This window comes from Gopherus flavomarginatus, chromosome 9 (assembly GCF_025201925.1).
Source record: "Gopherus flavomarginatus isolate rGopFla2 chromosome 9, rGopFla2.mat.asm, whole genome shotgun sequence".
Lineage (NCBI taxonomy): Eukaryota > Metazoa > Chordata > Testudines > Testudinidae > Gopherus > Gopherus flavomarginatus.
The window spans coordinates 62101968-62121852 of NC_066625.1; the positions used below are offsets into that span (position 1 = coordinate 62101968).

Below are 19885 nucleotides of genomic sequence, written 5' to 3' on the forward strand. Positions count from 1 at the left end.
ACTTATGCCATTTTTATTTGCATAATCTAGACTAATGGGCTTCTGTTATCGCCCTAGATTGGATCAATAGAGTAATAGCTAGACTGACTGTTTCCATCAAGAAGAGGCCCAGCAGATGTTTATTTCTAGTCTCTGTTATGTCTACAGTGATTCTAGATATCCTAAATCAAATATGTCTTCCCTTTACTCTGCTTGTGTTTGTGTACATGTAGTATATCTCATGCTTCAGAGTGTAAACAGATCACATGCAGGGGTGAGGAAGGAAATTTTGCCACCAAATACAATTCTACATATGCACAATCTGTTTAATGCAGTATGGGCGTTTTTCATTCCTGTGAAGTATCAAGTACACAAGACCCTAGAGTAGATGGACCAGTGGCTTGGTCCAATATGGCACATCCTATGAATTAACCTCTCCCTCCCCCATTTTAATAAAATTCTATCTGAGAGATATTATCCAATACTGTATTTTCTGAACCTGCAATAGGAAGTTGCTCCTGAGGGGCGGGGGGGTGTTTGTCTGAAACCTTGAAGACTTTCACATAGTTCAAAATACCCAAATTCTGATTATTTTAGGAATTGAGCACAGTGATGTTTCTTTTTTTGTTGTTGTTCATAAGGTTAGCTTTTTTCTAGATACTGTGAGACAACAAATGGTAGAGATGTTCTCATTACTGGGTACAGAAGCTGTCTGTGATCAGCATTGCATTTAACTAAATATGATTAAACAGGGACAATTTTCCTTGTGCTTGTTCTTTCATTGCAAATTGAAACTGCTTGTTTGCCTTTCATCAGCCTAGTTACTTAAAATGGAGTGTAAGTGCTCTTATGCTTTCTAGTGCAAGGCCCCTGGCAGGGCTGTCAACTCTGTTGATTAAAAAAATCACTGTAAAATTCACATTAAAAAAAGTATCAGTAAAAATCACAACTTAATTTAGGAAAATATGTTCTTTACTCTGAGCCTGGTTTTGCTTCTGCACTGTGCACAGAACTTCCAGTGGCTTCACATGGAGCAGCTGTAAGGCCAGGCCTCTCTTCTGTTTGTTGTCTTATGAAATGTATCCCTGCGATATTCTGTACCTCAGGGGAGCACCCTACACCACCATGTTCATCCTTATAATATGATTGTGTGATATCCAATGCAAAGTTTGTCATGTCAGGTGTCTTCGGAGGGCTCATGATGCACTGAGCATTGTTGTTATAGTAATGTTATGTTATAGGTTGTAATTTTATGTATATAGTTATGAGGTTGAAAACGTGTCCTTATGGCTTAAAACAAGCCCAGAAAAAACTCTCCAAGAGTTCACAACTCTCCAAGTTCACACCCCACCAGGGTATGTATGGGACAAACCCAAACATACTCACAGGAACAAAAGACACTGGTTTAGCAGCAACAAAGGATCTGTTGGACTCTCAAGTGAGTCAACCCCCTTCCTTTGGTCAGTCTGGAACTACGATGAGGTAATGCTCACTTGATTCTGAAGGAGAAGGCAAAGCCAAGAGGGAAGAAAAAACATGATAAAAGCGAGAGATGTTTGCCATGCTCTTTCTCTCTCTTCCACCTCCATCTACAGACATCACCATCAAGTGACTGAAGTGCTGATCAAAGGGGAGATCCTGGCTGAAGGGCAACCAGCCAGCCTGTGGTGAGAGGCATCTAAGTTTGTAAGGGCACTGGAAGTTTTAAGATCAGCTTAGAATGTGTTTTGCTTTTATTTCATTTGACCAAATCCAATTTATTATGCTTTGACTTATAATCACTTAAAATCTATCTTAGTAGTTAATAAATCTGTTTGTTTCTTCTACTTGAAGCAGTGTGTTTGATTTGAAGCATGTCAGAGACTTCTCTTGGGATAACAAGCCTGGTACATTTCAATTTCTTTGTTAAATTGATGAACTCATATAAGATTGCAGCGTCCAGCGGCATAACTGGACACTGCAAGACGGAGATTCCTAGGGTTGTGTCTGGGACCGGAGATATTGGCGAGGGTCATTTGGTTGCACAATCCAAGCAGCTTACATGCCAGAGACTGTGCGTGAACAACCTAGGAGTGGGGGTTCTCACAGCAGAGCAGGGTAAGGTAGGCTCCCAGAGTCAAGGATTGGAGTGACCTAGCAGATCACCGGTCCAGATAACACCAGGCACGTGTACTTAACTGGCAAAACCACCAATAAAATGGATAGTGTCAGCTAAATAGAATTCAACAAACCCCCCAGCAAAAGGGAACATAATCCCACTTACCCTACTCTTTGTCAGTCAAAATCTTGGCTAAATAACTAGTCACTTTTAAAATTTTACCCATAGTCGGCCCAAAAGGGCAACTTCTCCAAAATCAATGAGAAAAAATGAGTTCCAGAGCTAAGCTATCTCCATCAAGGGGACCATAAGTGAAATTGTGTCCTCACTGAAGTCAATGACAAAACTCCCATTAATTTCAATGGGACCAGGATTTCACCGCACAGCTCCAGCTTCCAGACACATAACTTTTGAAGAGCCATCATCAAGAGCTCTTCAGCAATTCCTTTTGCTTGTTTTGGATACAAGGAGCAAGGTGGTTTCTAAGACAACCAGGACCTAATCAATACGTGACTTCAAAACTCAGAACCTGACTTGAACTGCACCCAGAAACAAAGTAGAAACTGATATTGCTTTTGAGTACAGTTGTACTATAAGCTCTAAGAATATGATCCAATGGTCTACTGAATTTCTGAATTTACTGAATTTCAATCTATGGAAAGTCTTCCATTAACTTTAATCAACTTGGGATCAGGCCCTAAGTGACAAATGCCCCCGAGTAAGTGGGCAGAGAGAGGGTTCTTTCTGAACCTACATGGCTATTTATAATATGTGCTCTCAATTTGTAACTGTTTTGAAATGGGGTTAGATTTGTAAAAAGTGTCAGACAAAAATTGAGTCCAAAATTGCTTTGGCATCATCATTTCCCAGATGATGGTCTGATCCTTCCTTCTCATTCGGTTAAAACTGACACTGAAGTCCAACACTGTAAAATCAGTGGAAGTTTTGCCTGAGTAAGAAGTGCATGGTCTAGCCCTAAATGGATTTACTGGCCTTCGGGGAAGAGAATGCATTAAAAGTTTGTCTGTGAAAACATTTCTTTGCCAATCAAAAACTGATGTGGTGTTAGTATGTTGGGAATGGGATTGAGTGCCTGGATAAAGGAACCTTGAAATAAGGCTAGAGTCTAACAGGCTACCTGTTTTTATGATACAGTGCAAGAAAGGGGATGAATTAGATCACATTTAAGTGTGTCAGAGATATGGCCTGAATTTGTCGTCATTGACTGTACTGGTAGCCTAAACAACAAGATCTATCATTTCACAGGAAGTTAGACCAGCAAAAAGAAATGCTAACCACAGATTGTGTCATCTGCCGTTAATAATGTACAAGGAAGATACAGAAGAAACTTTCATAGTAAATGAGTTAATTCAAGTGGCAGCAGCAACATGAGATGAAAATGTGCATGATATATAAAGTATAAAGTTCCATAATGGATGGCTTATTTACTACTTTGGCTGTTTTAATGCAGACATCTTGCCTAACTTCAAATTGTTCTAAAAAGGATTAGATATAATTAATGCTGTATGACCTCTTTTTCCCCCCATTTTCAAAGAATGTAGAGCTGTACATCTAATGAGGACCCCTGAAAGGGCTATTATGTCCAATTGTCTCAATTATGCAAATAACGTTGAAATTTTAGGAGAAAGGAGGGGACACTTCAAATTAAAAGTTTCAGCTCTGCATTTAGCTTTTCTGCAGTGCCGGCATTCTTGCAGTGAGTAGAGCCACTGTTTGAGAGAGAAAAGAAGGTTTAACAAATTGGAGATTTGGGCACTATCAAAGTAGATTTGTTGTGCCTTGTTCCACCAAGAGATGAAAATACCCTGTGGGCAGAGAGATGGGTCATGAGACTTCTAAAGGATTACCTTCAAAGGAGTCATGAGATTGGTTTAAACAAAGAAGCTGCTCACATGGTTATCATATGAGATTCTCTTCTTAAAGTGGTGGAAACCCATCTCATTGGGGATTCTCAGGGACTTCAGAGAGGCTGGAAGTCCTAGCAGGAAAATGAGAGAAATCTGAACAATAAAAGGAAAGGTAGAACAGAAACTGAGTTAAATTTAACTTATTTCTATTACATGTAAATCATATTTCTAAAATCGGAAACAAAACTTTCCGGAAGCAAGCAGGTAGGACTTTTGACTTGTTTAAAACTACTTTTCTGTGTATTTTTGACCATCTTCTATTGTGCGTTCTTTTTTAATATGATCAAATATAATTTGAGATTTAGGTTAAAAAGATGCATAAATAATTATGCTAAGTTGGGTGCAATTACAATACTACAATTAGGCTACTGCCTAAACTTTTCATTGTTTGTTGTGAAGGAGGTGTAACTTGAAATAGGAATTGCAAAAAGGAAAAGGGAGAACAGGGCAACTTTCAAAATTAATTTTGTAAATAGTTGGAAATCTGTCTTTAAGCTATGTTTCAGAATAAGCAAATTATATCTGTAGGACAATAACAAGGAGAAATGCTGTCACTGTTAGACAAATATATAAAATATATTTTTCCCCACCTGAGTGTGTGAATGCTAAGTTGGCACTATATTTGCGACAAATACAAAAAGAATACTAGTTTGGCTGGTGGTTTTCTTTTTTCCCAAACTGAGTGAAAGTCAATCAATAGTCTTTCTGTTTTGGAACTCCGTGCTGGGTTCAATACTCACCCTCTGATAACCAAACTTTCTTCTCTTTAACTGGGTTTTATCAGATTCTGATGATACTTGAGTATTATGGAAGTCTGATAAGTGGAAAAAGCATGATTCTGATTCAGGCCTGCAGTGCTATCTGTTCTCTCTTACAAAGAGATGAAAAACATTTACCTCACCGGTATCCTTTCTAGTTACGGTGTTTCTGTATCTCATGGACCAGGTGGTGCCTTCTCATGATAAAACACATAAGAGGAGGCTCTGAGGGTCAGAAGTCTCAATGAGGATCAACTCACTGAGATCCTCCCTCACAACATCCCAGAAATGGCTATGGAGCTTAACTGCAAAACTTGCAAATATGGTGGATCCATGGTTCAGGCCAGGTTCAGCTTTTGTTATCCGTCAGCTCTCTGGCAGCGTGACTCCAATGCAGCCATGCTACCAAAACCTACCATGGTGGGTCCCAGATACCCAAGGAGGAGCTCCACAGAAAAGGTAATATCAATCACCAGGGCAATTATCTTTTTCTTGTATAATCCCATGGGGCCAGAAGGAGAGCCATGCATATCAGCCCACCGCTGCCTCTGACCCAATGGTCTTTGGAGTATGTTTTTAGAGCTTTGTACATCTGACTCTGCAGACTTTATCAAAGGGGCTTTCCTGAGAGGACAGTGAAGATTAATGTACCCAACTGTGTATCAAGTTTGCCATTTATACATGTCTTCAACTAATTTTTTAGTGCAGAATATGTTGGTAAGTTGTCATTTTTAGACAGATGCAGTAGTAAATGCTTACAGCATATCAGCATCATTAGTAGTAATGTATTTCATTTATTTATAACCAGTTTGTATTATCTTTTGTTGAAGTTATGGGCTATATTTTTTTCTGTGTTCAGAAAATATCCATCTCATTGGACGCTATACCAAAGTGTGCCTTACATACCAGAGCGTGCTATATTCTAGTCACAATAGGCCCAGCCTGCTGTGCTTAGTTATTCCTTACTCAAGCAAAACTCCTATTGACATCAACCTCCATTGACCGCTATGGAATTTTTACTTCAGTAAGGACTGATAAAGGGTTGACCCCATCTGTTGAAAGTTGCCTTTATTTAAACATTTTTAAAAAAACATTTCTGAAATTGTCTGTTGCTTTCATGTTCTGGGATGATTTCGAACTTGGAATATTCAAATTTTTAGAAAGTTCTCAACTAGTGTTGGCATTTTCCAGAAAATCCTTTTTTATATAATAGTGGTTTTAATTTGTTTGTTTTGTTTGGTTTTAGCTGCTGCACAAAGGAGTTTTAACCATTGAGTTCCAGTGTTTCCATTATGGCCGCTAAAACAATGTGGGGAGTGTTTCTCTGCTATCACAGCAGCCTAAGGGTTAAACGAATTGGAAATTCTTTGTTTTCAAAATAACAAAAGGCAGCAGGGCACAAAATTCAGCCAACTCTGCTATGACATATTCGATTATAGCTTACGTACCAACCAGTGTCTGTAAAGTAATTGCTTTACTGAGTGTAAAATTAGCCACAGCAAGTAGAAATTCTCTACCGACAGAACTATTTAGCAGACTTTTGCCTGCAGATTCTTGCTCCCAGGAAAAAGTACAGCGTGGGCTGCAAATTAATGTTAATTTCCTAAGGGACCAAATTGGTTAAACAGTATATAGCCTGATTGTAAATATACAGGGATGTGGGGGTTGAAATGTATGTTTGTGCAACTTGTTTCCAGAAGAAACGTCAATTTGTGTGTCGTACAGACACTTGAGATTAAAGTTTATTGTATTTTAGGAGTCATCCTTCTCAGAAAGTGTTTTTTTAAAATGTTTTATACATTTTGATTATAAATAGGAATTTTACTATGCAGTAATTAAATGGTGTTCATATTTTACAGCATGCCTAGCATTAATTTACATACCAGTATTCTTTCCCCTTCCAGACCACCCCATTTTAAAATATAATTCTAAATCCTTTGAAAGACTGAATAATTCAAATATGGAATTTCCCCACTCATTATCATCCTTGTAATGTTGGTGCTTGTGCATTATGAGATCATAGCAAAGTGAGGATAGCTTATGAGGAGTGCTTGTTCAATGCACAGTGCAGGTCCCACTAGTACTAATCAGATCTGTGCATTTAGGGCCCAGTCTTGCAAACGCTTACATGAGTAATCCTTACTCTCACAAATAGTCTAATGAAGTTAATGAGGCTACTTCTATGTGCATAAGGGTGTGTAGGATTGGGCCTGTTGTTTCCTGTTGAATAAAGCATCCTATTCTAATCACAGAGCTACAGCAACATGTATCATGAAATCTTGCACCAGTGTCTTAGTGTTAAAGTCTGAAAATTAAAAGGTAATTAAAATAGAATGATTATCTTTTAGTTCTGAAGTACATGCACAGGTATCTCCTGCATTTACCTCTTGCCATCTTTTTAATTGTTACAAACTAAGATAATACTCCAAATTTAGCATATAGCAGCACCTTTTCCGATTTATCAAATCCTTGCTGTAGTTGATTTACTTTCTAACACACCATGTTCATAGTGTCCTCTTTTAAATTATCTTTTCGTGTAAATGAAAGACTGTGATTAATCCATTCACATCAACAAGGCTATTTGTAGGAGCATATATTATTCCTATCAAAATAATTTCAGCTTGGTGATACCAGCAGTGTATCTTTTGTATGAATTCTTGACCAAATGTAAAAAAGTATATATAAAAGAAAAGATATAGGGCCAAATCCTCACTGGTATAAACTGGCATAGCTCCACAAGCATCAGTGGAAAATTGATGTAACTTCATTGTCGTCAGTGGAGCTATGCCAGTTTACATGAGCTGAAGACCTGACTTATAAAGTTGCATTTTTTAAGTAATTTATAATAAAGAGAGTCAGCATAAAATAATAAACTGCCAGAAAGGCCATCCTTTCAGGAAATGTAGCCACTTCTTTGTAGAACACAAAGACATTAAAATGCCCTTTAAAACAGGAAATCTGAAATAATAAAATCGACGTTTAAAACACCATTTTAATAAAACCTAAAATCTGACTCGAATGCACAAAATTAAGGATGTTGTCGTTTAAGGTTATCCCTTTGTTTTATTTTCATTTATCTTGCTGGATTTAAGAATGATTTCTTATAGGTCTGTATTCTGGGCCCTTGAACAGTAGGAAATCGCCTATGACATAATGTAACCTTTTAAGAAAAATATCCTGGTTCATGACTGGCTGAAAACAATTATATGATGAGTCAGCATTATTGTACTACTCTCTCGAGATGAATAATAATACGGACTCGAAGAATATTAACTATCAGGCTGAAAACAATTATATGATGAGTCAGCATTATTGTACTACTCTCTCGAGATGAATAATAATACGGACTCGAAGAATATTAACTATCAGATCCCGAATGCAAATCTGTATTTCCAGGCTGGCTCGTCAGAAGTCAAGTAACTATTCTTTCTAGGATCTGTAACTTCATCTCCTTTTTAGAGTGTGACTTTAAAGGAGATTATTCCAAATATTTCTGATTTTTGCAGGGCCCAATTCTGCCTTGATCCTGGAGGTAAAACTCCAGTACAAATCAGTTTTGCGTCTGTGTAGCTGAGAGATCACGTTGGTCTTTATGACTGTATGTGTAAATAACTGCCATGGATTTAGTTTTCAGGCCCCAATTCAGCAAGAGACATAAGCATATGCACAACGTTAATTATATGAAAGTCCTATTAAAGTTACACACATGCTTACATCTCTTGCTGAGTTGAGATCTTATAAATATCAAGAATTTGTCATTTAAAGCACAATATTTTAGGGTGTTGCATAGGATAGATTTTTCCATTTAATACCTGCTATCCAGCTAATCAAACCTCTAAAAATTCCATTCAATATGAGCTTGTATTAAACACACATTTTTTGAAAACAATCATATATGCATTTGGGACAGTTTTACCTCCTGTTACAGAGTGTGCAGAAAAGACACTGGTTGTTACTAGTGGAAGGACTGCTAATTAATATGATGTAGAACCCTTTGCTAAGCCTCTCTAGCTTCAGCTAATGTCATCATCTATCCCTAACTGAGACTTAATGCTTTTACAGCAGAATATAAATTACTGCTGTACCCTATAGAGTCGCATCCTGCAAAGGCCACACTCCTTCCATTCTCATTGATTCCACCTTGCAGCACTGGGCACTTTGTGACAACACTGTTATAGGTGGGGCTGGTCACTCTACCTGTTATGAAGGTTGCTCAACATTTCCCATTATAAGACCCTGTTTTCAGATTATTTAATTGTGCCAAACTTGAACCAGTTAGGCTGAACTTTTCCATGCTGAGTGTCTGCCTCGGGCTGATATTTTTTTTTATTTATTTATTTTTTATTTCAGCCAAAATAGTTCATTCTTTCTGAGAACAAGGCTAAGGGAAAATATTGTTTACCCCATTTTAAAAAAATTCTGGCAACCTTGTTTTTGAAAAGCCCTAATGCCCCCATGCTTTGGAATGAGGATTTAAATTTGATAGAGGATGTTCTGTGTGTCAGGGATGTAACTTTTGCTGTCCCCTTGAAAATCTGTCACACCGCAATTTCCGCATACTTAGTCGAGATTTAGATTGTGGCAGGTAAAATCTCTGAAGATTCCATTGTCACTCGTCATAGCCCCTTTATGGAGCTGTACAGTTTACATCAGTTGAGGATCTGCACTGAAACCAAGAGAGTCATGGCCCAAGGAAACTCACACTATCTATAATGACTATTCAACTATGATTAATACAGTTGGTCACTAAATGTCACCATTGCTCCATGCAGATATACAGTAACTGAAAATTCACAGCACCTGACGATGAAATAGAGAGTGGAGGGGGGAAAGTGCAGTATGAAATTTCCAGATAGGTAGCTTGATTCTTACATCTCCTTCTCTCCAGGTTCAGCTAATGCATGCAGAACTCTGGTGCCAGTGCTGCTTGCTGTCTTAATACAAAACTTCAATGAGAGCTTTGCCCAAGTAAGGACAGAGGATCAAGCTCTGTAATTGTTTAATCAGACTTTCCAAAACAGTCCAAATAACTTTCATTTCATTTTACCAGCCAGCTGGAGTGAAATGGGATTTCCTCCTCAGACCATGTATCAAACATGAAAAATATTTGTTTGCTAATTCAATAGTGCTGCACATCTCTGGTCCTCTACCTGCCTTTCTCTGAGTATGAGTAGCAGGCTGTTTTGTGGGCTCTCAGCGCACAGCAAAAAGGACAGGTGGCTTCTCTAACATTAATTATTGCTCAAATTTATTTTTAACTATGGTTAACTACTGAGCATATTTTGAAGGCCTAGGTCTTATTACCTGCATGGTCTACATACTAAGCAACAGTGGTCTCCATTCTCACTGCAGGATACAAGGCCCTCTCATTGATGGCAATGGGAACTACTCAAAACCCTGTGGTGGGAGAATAAAGCCCAATATTAATTAATGTTCTTTCCAGACATAGCAGTAGATTCAAGGCTGGAAGCCAAGAATTAGCAAAGGTTTTATTTTGTTTTGTTTTGTTTTACCTTAATTGAAGAGACCTTTGTCAGTTTTCACAAAGGAGAATAAATATGCCACTGAGCATTTGAAATGCGTCTTTCCGAGATTCGATTTTGATTAGAGCATTTTGTGTTTGTAATAATAAGCAGTTTTGAACTTCAGTACACTCAATGAGTTTAGATGTTGCACTTTTGTGTTTCCTACAGATCAATAGAAAACCTGCAGAGAGCTTTAGTGGCATGATCTTGCTGGCAATACCTATTTTTGTCTCAGCATAAATACACCCACTGGCTCTTGGCCTGAAAACTATAGTTAATCTGTCATAATCCTTTCAAAATTCTTCTGTTCAGAGGCTGTTAAAAAGTATTTAGTTTTTCCAAATCACTAGGGACAGTATGTTTGCTTATATTTTTCTCAAGAAACCGAATAAATTCCCATCCAGAATGATCGTAGCAGCTTTTCAGAATTGTGCAGAATCCATATCAAATAAGTGGGTAAGGTACCTATTTTCTGACAGTGGATGTGTCTGCTTAAGTATTTGCACTGGATTATAATCAAGCTCTGAGTAAGAAGATTAAACAGACAAGGGCAGTGAAACTTCAAAGGCTGACCGAACGTGCTTTGTGAGTTTTTATTCCACTGATCTGTAATGCCTGCTTTTCCCTTCCTCTCATTAGCACTAAAAAATAAGCCAGCAGTACATCATGTATTATTTGTATGTGGTGCATTCGAGGTGTGGGTGTGCAGTGCTTTTTTAAGTGCAGTGGCAGATAACAGACTTTATTAAAAATAACTATAATACAATGAATGCACAGCTGGAATTCAGATATACTTCAGATAAAGCTCACTTTAGAAACTTAACTGCAAAAGTTTTCCTTCCAAACATAAATGAGGAACAGAGAGCCTTAGACTTCAGGTTCTTGCTCCAGATCATAGCCAACTTTAATACTTCTCCGTGAAGAAGATCAAGTAGCAACGAAAAGTTGGCTCTCTTTGCAGAGTAAAAAGAACAGGGTGAAATAACAACCTGCATTGATGGTGTACAATCCAGTTGTTCTGATGATTGTCAGGTTGTCTTTTCAGTATTCTGTGTGGAGGAGTCACATGCATAGCATCGCTTATCAACACATCCTGAACTTATCTCCCCTGAAATGCTTACAGTAGGGTTTCCAAAACTGGGGGTTACAGATCTCTCGAGGGGTTCATGGAGAGGATGTATCTATCTATCCAGGCACTTACATGGCCCTCATTTCTTCCGTAGCTGAGCACCCGGGGAGGGGAGTTATGAAAGGTCTCACACACAAAATTCAGTATATTTAAAACGACAAAAAAATGGATAAACACAAGCCTGGAATGCCGTACCCCTTTAAAACCTCTACATTGATATAAGTACCCCAACTAGGGGTTTGGTGTAGACTGGCACAGCACATGTGTGCTTGTGAAACAGGCTGCTAGAGATTCAGCTAGTGAAACATGATTAATCTCTTATGGGAGGATGGTTATGTGGGTGTGCCTGGATTTACCTAACACAAAATGGTACAAGTCCAATTAAAAATGTTCTTTAATGTGTACCACAAAGCACAACTACCCATGCACATGAACAACGGCAAAATGTGCTACCGAACTGGAAAATTGGATGACAGCACTGCTGAGCATCACGTAACCACATTGCATCTATCATTCAGTCTGTGGAGCTCACTTCTGGCCAAGGGTTGATTCAGAAAGATTGATGGTTTCAAAATGAAGGTAGCAGCAACAGATTCCAACGACAGCTCAGAAAAGTAAAAGTAAATGCAGCATAGAATGACACATGGGTTTTATATCAGTTGATTTGAAACCACTGGTTGTAATGTGCTCTAAAATGCTGGCTGCTGCCAAGACCATGATGTTTTCAAAGTTATTGCAATATTTAAAATGGGAATATTGAATTGGATTGTGGACTTTTGGGGAAAGAAAGCCTGAAGCCTGGAAAGACATGATTACTCAGACTGGCATTGTCAGTAGGAGTGCCCTTCAAACATCTTATTTGATATCTGTACAATCATGTAACTGCAAAAGTCATTTAACATTACAGAAAATCTAAGGCTTTCCTTCACAATATACATGATTTCAGAAGTTGCAGAGGCTGAAGCAGCTATACACATACAAGGAGAATGTTCATTTAAAATGTTTGGAAAACAAATATTTCCATTTTCATTGTGAGCACCGTATTGCAATTTACACGGATGGTGCCATAACAATGTGTGGAAGGAAATAAGTCCAGGCTATACTGGTCCACAGCACTGTATCTAATCCCTGAGGGCTGCATTGTTTCAGATACCATGAAATTCCCGATGCTAAGAAAATGCCTGATAACCTGTTTCATGTGGTTCATAAAGCTGTAGTGAATTTCATTAAGTGCTGTTTAATGAATTATTGACTTTTGCAATGCTCTATGATGGCACGGGTTCCATTCACCAGCAACTCCTATCAAAATGAAGGGAGGTAACTTTTACCTGGTACATTGATAGCTTGACTGTTTGAAATAAGAGCAAGAGTACAGGCTTTTCTAAATGACCAACTCTCTCTCCTTGCTGGTTATTTAAGTAATTATTCTTTGGTGACATGCTTTTGCTTCTTTGGGGACTTTAGTGAAGTAAACTCTTCTCTCCAGGGACAGAATATGAATTTCATCCAGAAGACAGGTTTATCCATATCCTTGAATTGTGACTGTGGTTAACATTTTGTACCTCTTTAAAATCAAAGTATCATTTTCAAATCTTCTTACTTAGTTCGTTTTGGTGTTAGAATGGTGACAAAGTTTGGCAAACCTTGGTATACAGCTATTTCTGAGCTATACTTTCCCTTCATTGTTTTCAAATCTAATTGAACAATGTTGCTGCAATAGACTTTCTAATTGCATTGCACAGAACTGTGGCATTGTTTTAGCTCATCTACAATTCCTGTTTGAAAAACATTGTGAGCTTGATATGATGAGTTCTGGTTTGCATTTGCAGGGAAAATGGTCCCACACAATTCCACTTTGTCTTTATAATTAGTGTCCTCCTTCCCTGCTCCCACTATGCCTTGGTGAAGGAGTTCATGCTTTCCTCAGTAGATGAGAGTACCCTATTAGAATTTAAGGAGTCTATCCTCCTGAAACGTGCATTGTAAATATCTTATTTGACAATCAAAGCTATATTTCAGGAAGGAAACTAAGAGGCAGACATTTTACGGTACCGACCACTCAGCAAATATATCCATATTTTATTTCCCTTTTCCTATTTCAGGGTCAAAAGGCTTGGATAGAGAAGACCTTTTCAAAAAGAGAATGCATCTACATAATTGCCAACAACAAAGATGTTAACAGGTGACAATTTTTAAGCGTTTACATTGGTAGATAAAACAATATTTATCACTGAAGTCAATGGAATTGTTCTGAATGTACATGATGTAGCTGAAGCTGATTTCTATTCACTGTGCTTGAGGGAAAGAAGGCAAGGGAGCAAAAGTGAAAGTGAGGCAGAGGGCTTGTCTACACAGAGCAGCAGTGTACGCTGGGCTGGGGGAGAAGGAATTTCTAAAACAAACTAATGTGTTGCTCCATGTGGAAACTGGAGTTAGTCCGTGCGGAAACTGCTGGAGTGCACTAAAAGTACCATAGTGTGCTTTAATATAGTACTGTTAGAGACCAGCAGAGTCTATGCCAGGCCTGCACAACTCATAAAAAGCAGCGAGGGACATATTACTCCCAAGAAAACAGCTGAGGGCCGAAACCCACCGCACCCCTCAAAAAACACCCCTCCCAGCACTGCCCAGCCCCCCGAAACACCCCCTCACCCAGTGCCACCCAACCCCGCAGAAACAACACACCCCCCAGCACCGCCCCACCAAAACAGCAGTATTGAACTTGGTAATATGTTATAGCGGGCCCCTAAAGTAATATAATTAAGGTAAAAGAAAACTGTCTTTTCACAAGAAGTAGAATAAGATCTTCCTCCCACTTTGTAATCAATTGCCCTGTTGAATGAATGAGATGCGAATGAGGAAGGCGTGGAAGGCAGCACCTCCAGACAGCTACAATCCTTGATGAGGGGATGGGAGCCAGACCAAGGACAATCAAACTTGTCAAATGGGCTGACCAGAGAAGAGCAGACATAGTGATGGCCTTGGGGGTTAGAAGCAAGCACCTTCCTTTGGGAACCCCTCTTTGCATCATTTGGACAACCCCCAGTCCAGAGAAAAGCAGCAAAAAGGACCAATTTTTATGAGAGACAAGATCAGTAGAACAGGTCAGCCACCAGCTTGCTGCTTGCCTCCTCAACCCCCCAAGTATAAAGCCCCCTGCCACTGCCCGCCCGCTTGGCTCGTCATCCTCCCACCCCTCCCAGCTCGCCTACTCACACCCCACCACCCGCTCACCTCCTCAGCCCTCTTCTCCCCCACTGCCAGCTCACCTGCCCCCCTCCACTGCCTGCCTGCTCAGCTCGTCATCCCCCCAACCTCCCGGCTCGCCTACTCACCCTCCGCTGCCCACTTGCCTCCTCATCCCCCCCCCCCGCCACTGCCAGCTCACCTGCCTGTCCGCTGCTGGCTTGCCTGCTCCCCCCACCACCAGCTTACCTGCCTGCCCGCTGCTGGCCTCTTACCTTCTGCCGCTGCCCCTGCCTCTTGCTGCTGACTCCTCCTCACTCCCCAGCCTGACACTGGCCTCTTTCACCACCCTGTCCACCCGCTGGCCGGCCGGCCAGCCAGCCAGGCGGCTGGCCAACCAGCCAGCCGTTGGCTTGCCCCACCCTGCCGTTGGCTTGCCCCACCCCGCCGCTTGCCTACTTATTCCCCATGGGCCGCACAGTGAGCCACATGTTGTGCAGGCCTGGTCTACGCAGTGCAACACATTAATGCGCTTTGGAAATCATACACCCTAAGGTGCATTACTGCACTGTGTTGACAAGCTCATACACTTGCACACTCTGCATAGAACGGAAGAAAAGGAGCAGAGAGGAGGCCCATACCGGAGGAGTGGAATGAGTGTTAAGAGAAGAAGATGGAGATAAGGCCAGAGAAGCAGAATGTAGCAACTTCTTGGAGATTTCATAAAACCAGAACACAACTTTACATTGGATTCTGAGATCGATGAGAAGCCAAGAGAATGGTACAATCCTGATTCATGAAGCAAGGTAGCAAGGCCTTATTGTTCTGGATGTAGTTGTACCGTAATACTTAGTATTACTGCTACTGTATTATCAATTTGCTAAATTGTGCCTTGCTTGAGTGGCCTCTCAGAAGTGGAAGGGGGTTCAAGGTGCCCCCTTATGCTGTTGCACAGGTTAGCCACATTGTGTATAGCAGCAGAAAAAGGGAGACAGGCTCCACAGAGCTGCTATTTTCTCCAGCACAGGAACCAGACCCTCAGGGTCCAGTCCTCTTACAGGGGTGATGTGAAACATTTAGTCCTTGAGCACTAAGCAACACCTGTGAGCTGGTACCTCTGAAAAGTGGGTTTGGTATGTGTGCTTAAGTATGGCTCAGAGGAGGTGTTTCAGTGACTTCTAGAAAGTTCTATATGCCAGATACAAAATAGGTAGGTAAGCCAGAATCATGTGTGTCTGAAACCTAATTTTTTTTGTTTCGGGGGGAGTTTGGTTTCTTTTTTTAAAGAGGACACTATCAGATATTGGAGACAATATGTTCATCGTCGGTGCAAAATCTAACTTTGGTTTCAGGTGCTGCTGTGGCCAGCTTATTAGTCAACATATTCCAATTCTTCCAAGTACAGCAGCTAACAAAAATGGAGAGGAAACAAAGCAATTGGAACCTCAGCCAGAAAAATGGTCCATCAGTAAACACACCCAAACATGTCCAACAGATGCCTATGGAAATCTTGAGTTCCAGGGAGGTGGACATTCAAATAAGGCCATGGTAAGGAACGGAACACATGCTATACAAACATCTGTCATCTAGATCCCCAGCTCACTGAGGGCCTGATCCAAGCTTGACAGTGTTGGAAACTAGAGTCCTGTGTCTTTCGGCAGAGCAGGTATAGTATACGTAGCCGCAATCCAAGCTTCTCCACTCAAGCATTCCTCTGTGCCTGATCGCTGTTCTAGAAAGAGCCACTCCTGGAATTGCTCCCTGTGCACATTTGTCCCATGGCCTCTCTGTAAGACTGCCAAATGAGATAGACTGGGGTGCAAAGGAGAACAACATATTGCAAAACCAATAAAAGTTACAGAAAACAAACACATATGTTCTCCCATCCCCGTTTAATAGAATGCCAGTAGTTTAAAAAGAAATTGCCATAAGGTCATAATTTTAGAAGTAAATATAATATAAAAAGCCAATGCTTAAGAGGTAGAAAAACTAACAAAACAATGAGATGTTGCATAAGCCAACTTTGGCAATGTAGGTAAGGACTCTAGTTTGGTAGTCAAAACAGGATTTGATTAGTCAAAGAAAACATCTTGATCTTTTTCCAGGGAGGTAATTTCCCCTAGTTCAAAATCCTAATGAAAATTTACTACTTCTCCTTTCCAACCCAAGGGTTTTTAAAATGTCATCCTCTTTTACTTATAGATTTCATAGATTCCTATACTCCAAGGCCAGAAGGGACCACTGTGATCATCAAGTGTGACCTCCAATATAACAGTGGCCACAGAACCTCCTCACACACACACACACACACAAACTCCTAGAGCATATCTTTTAGCACAGTGTTTCCCAAACTTGGGACACCACTTGTGAAGGGAAAGCCCCTGGCCAGCCGGGCTGGTTCGTTCCAGGCCAATGGGAGCTGCTGGAAGCGGCATGGGCAGAGGGACAGAGCAGCTCCCATTGGCCTGGAGCAGCAAACCACGGCCAGTGGGAGCAACAATCGGCAGAACTTGCAGACACGGCAGGTAAACAAACTGGCCTGGTCCGCCAGGGGCTTTCCCTACACAAGCAGCATCCCAAGTTTGGGAAACACTGTTTTAGCAAAACACCCAATCTTGATTTAAAAGTTGCCAGTGATGGATAAACCACCACAATCCATAGTATTTTGTTCCAGTGGTTAATTACTCTCACTGTTAAAATGTATGCCTTGTTCTGAATTTGTCTAGCTTCAATTTCCAGTCATTGGATCATACATTATATCTTTCTCTGCTAGATTGACTACTATCAAATATTTGTTCCCTGTGTAATGAATGGCACATTCTCAGCTCCTCAACAGTGGAGCAGTGCGACTCAAGTTTACTAATTCTTCTCATTACAAGCAATATAGAAACTTTGTGATACAATGTTTAAAAAGCATTAAAATCCTTCCTTGCTCATTTTAGACTTGTTGATTCCTCAATTCTCAGTCAATGGTAGGTATCACAAAGCAAGCAGCACTGTAATATTGAGGCACTGTTACAAACTATTTTGCAGTATATACGTGTATCGTATGACACCCAACCAGATTCTCTGCTTCATCTCATGGTGAAAGACTGGCAACTGGAGCTTCCCAAGCTTTTAATCTCTGTCCATGGGGGCCTTCAGAATTTTGAATTGCAACCTAAATTGAAACAAGTATTTGGGAAAGGCCTGATCAAGGCTGCCATGACAACAGGAGCCTGGATTTTCACTGGAGGAGTTAGTACTGGTAAGAAATTACCATCTTCTGAATTTTACTATGGAGTAAATGTTTCTACATATGGTCTTTCTCATTGGTAGAAGACATGAAAGTGCATAAGTGATTCATAGGTCAGAAGGGACCACTGCAACCATCTCATCCGACCTCTTGCATAACACAAGTCATAGGTCTTCCCTGAACTAATTCCTGTTTAAATTAGAGCATATATTTTAGAAAAAACATCTAATCTTGATTTAAAATTGCCCAGTGATGGTGAATCCACAACGTTTAGTAATTTTGTCCCAAAGGTTTATTACCCTCTCTGTTAAAAATGTGCACCTTATTTCTAGTCTGAATTTGTTCAGTTCTAGCTTCAACTCCTAGCCATTGGATCTAGTTATATCTTATCTGGTAGATTGTAGAGCCCACTATTATCAAATTTCTGTTCTCCATGTTGGTACTAATAGACTGTGATCAAATCACCCTTTAACATTCTCTTTGTCATAGTAAACGGATTGAGGTCTTTGAGTGTTTCACTATAAGGCATGATTTTCAATCCTTGAATCATTCTCCTGGCTCTTCCCTGAACCCTCTCCAACATCCTTCTTGAATTGTGAACACTAAAACTAGATAAAGTATTCTAGTAATAGTCATACCAGTGCCAAAAACAGAGATCATCTAACCTGACCTACTTCTACTCAAGATTCTCCTATTTATATATCTAAAGATCACATAAACTCTTTTTGGCTATAGCACTGGACTGGGAGCTCATGTTCAGTTGATTATCCACCATGATCCCCAGGTTTTTTTCAAAGTCATTGCTTCCAATGATACAGTCCCCTATCCTATAAACATGGCCTGTCCTCTTTGTTCCTGGATGTTATGAGCTTATTGAAACACAAATGACTTGCATCCAGTTTACCAAGTGATCCAGTTTGCTCTGTATCGGTCACCTGTCCTCTTAAGGACATAAGAATGGCCATAGTGGGTCAGGCCCATGGTCCATCTAGCCCAGTATTCTGTCTTCTGACAGTAACTGGTACCAGATGCTTCAGAGGAAGTGAACAGAACAGGGAAATTTATTGAATGACCTAAAATCTCATAATGCCTGTGTATAAATCCCTGGTATGCCCACCCCCTATCCTGAATCTGCGTACATCTGCATACAGATCTGGTCGGCCACTCTCAAAAAAGATATATTGGAATTGGAAAAGGTACAGAGAAGGGCAACAAAAATGATTAAGGGTATGGAACAGCTTCTGTATGAGGAGAGATTTAAAAGATTGGGAGTTTTCAGCTTAGAAAAGCAATGACTAAGGGGGATATGATAGAGGTCTATGAAATCTTGACTGGTGTGGAGAAAATGAATAAGGAACTAAGATAACACACGAACTAGGGTCACCCAATGAAATTAATAGGCAACAGGTTTAAAATAAACAAAAGGAAGTACCGTATATACTCGATCATAAGCCGGTTCGTTTATAAGCTGATCCCCCCCCAGATGGATAAATAAAAATGGAAAAAATTTATAACCCGTTCATAAGCCAACCCTATAATTCAGGGGTCAGCAAACTTTGGCTCTCAGGCCATCAGGATAAGCTGCTGGTGGGCAGAGATGGTTTGTTTACCTTGAGCATCTGCAGGCACGGAGGTAAACCTAAGTAAACAAAGTGTCCCAGTGTGCCAGCTGCTTACCCTGACAGGCTGGGACAGCAACTGGTGGGGAAATTTTTTGTGGGGGAGAAGCTGGGAGTCAGGAGTAACCCCTGTGACCACCCCCCACATGACCCCACTTCTAGCCCGGGACCTCCACACTCTCCCCATCCCATCCCTTCCCACCTTATCTGGGGAGGATGTCTCCGGCCTGGCTGGAGCTGCTCCAGCAGGCTGGGCAGTGCAGCCACAGCCAGCTCCGGTGGGCCAGACCGGGCAGCGCAGCCGCAGCATGTTCCAGCGGGCTGGGCTGGGCGGCGTGGGCACAGCATGCTCGGGCTGGGCCAGGCGACACGGCCACAGGATGTTCCGGCAGGCCAGGCAGTGTGGCCACAGCCTGGTCTGGGGGACG

General features: G+C 40.7%; 1 protein-coding gene across 3 annotated transcripts in view; it reads left to right on the forward strand.

Annotated features, from left to right (window-relative positions):
• The window catches only part of TRPM1 (transient receptor potential cation channel subfamily M member 1), a 173301-nt gene that overhangs the window by 77972 nt on the left and 75444 nt on the right, over positions 1-19885 (forward strand). For all 3 annotated transcript variants that reach the window (XM_050967894.1, XM_050967896.1, XM_050967895.1), the window contains exons 2-4: positions 13520-13599; positions 15956-16151; positions 17637-17850. In XM_050967894.1, the coding sequence (XP_050823851.1) occupies positions 13520-13599; positions 15956-16151; positions 17637-17850 (490 nt within the window). The remainder of the gene's footprint in view (positions 1-13519; positions 13600-15955; positions 16152-17636; positions 17851-19885) is intronic.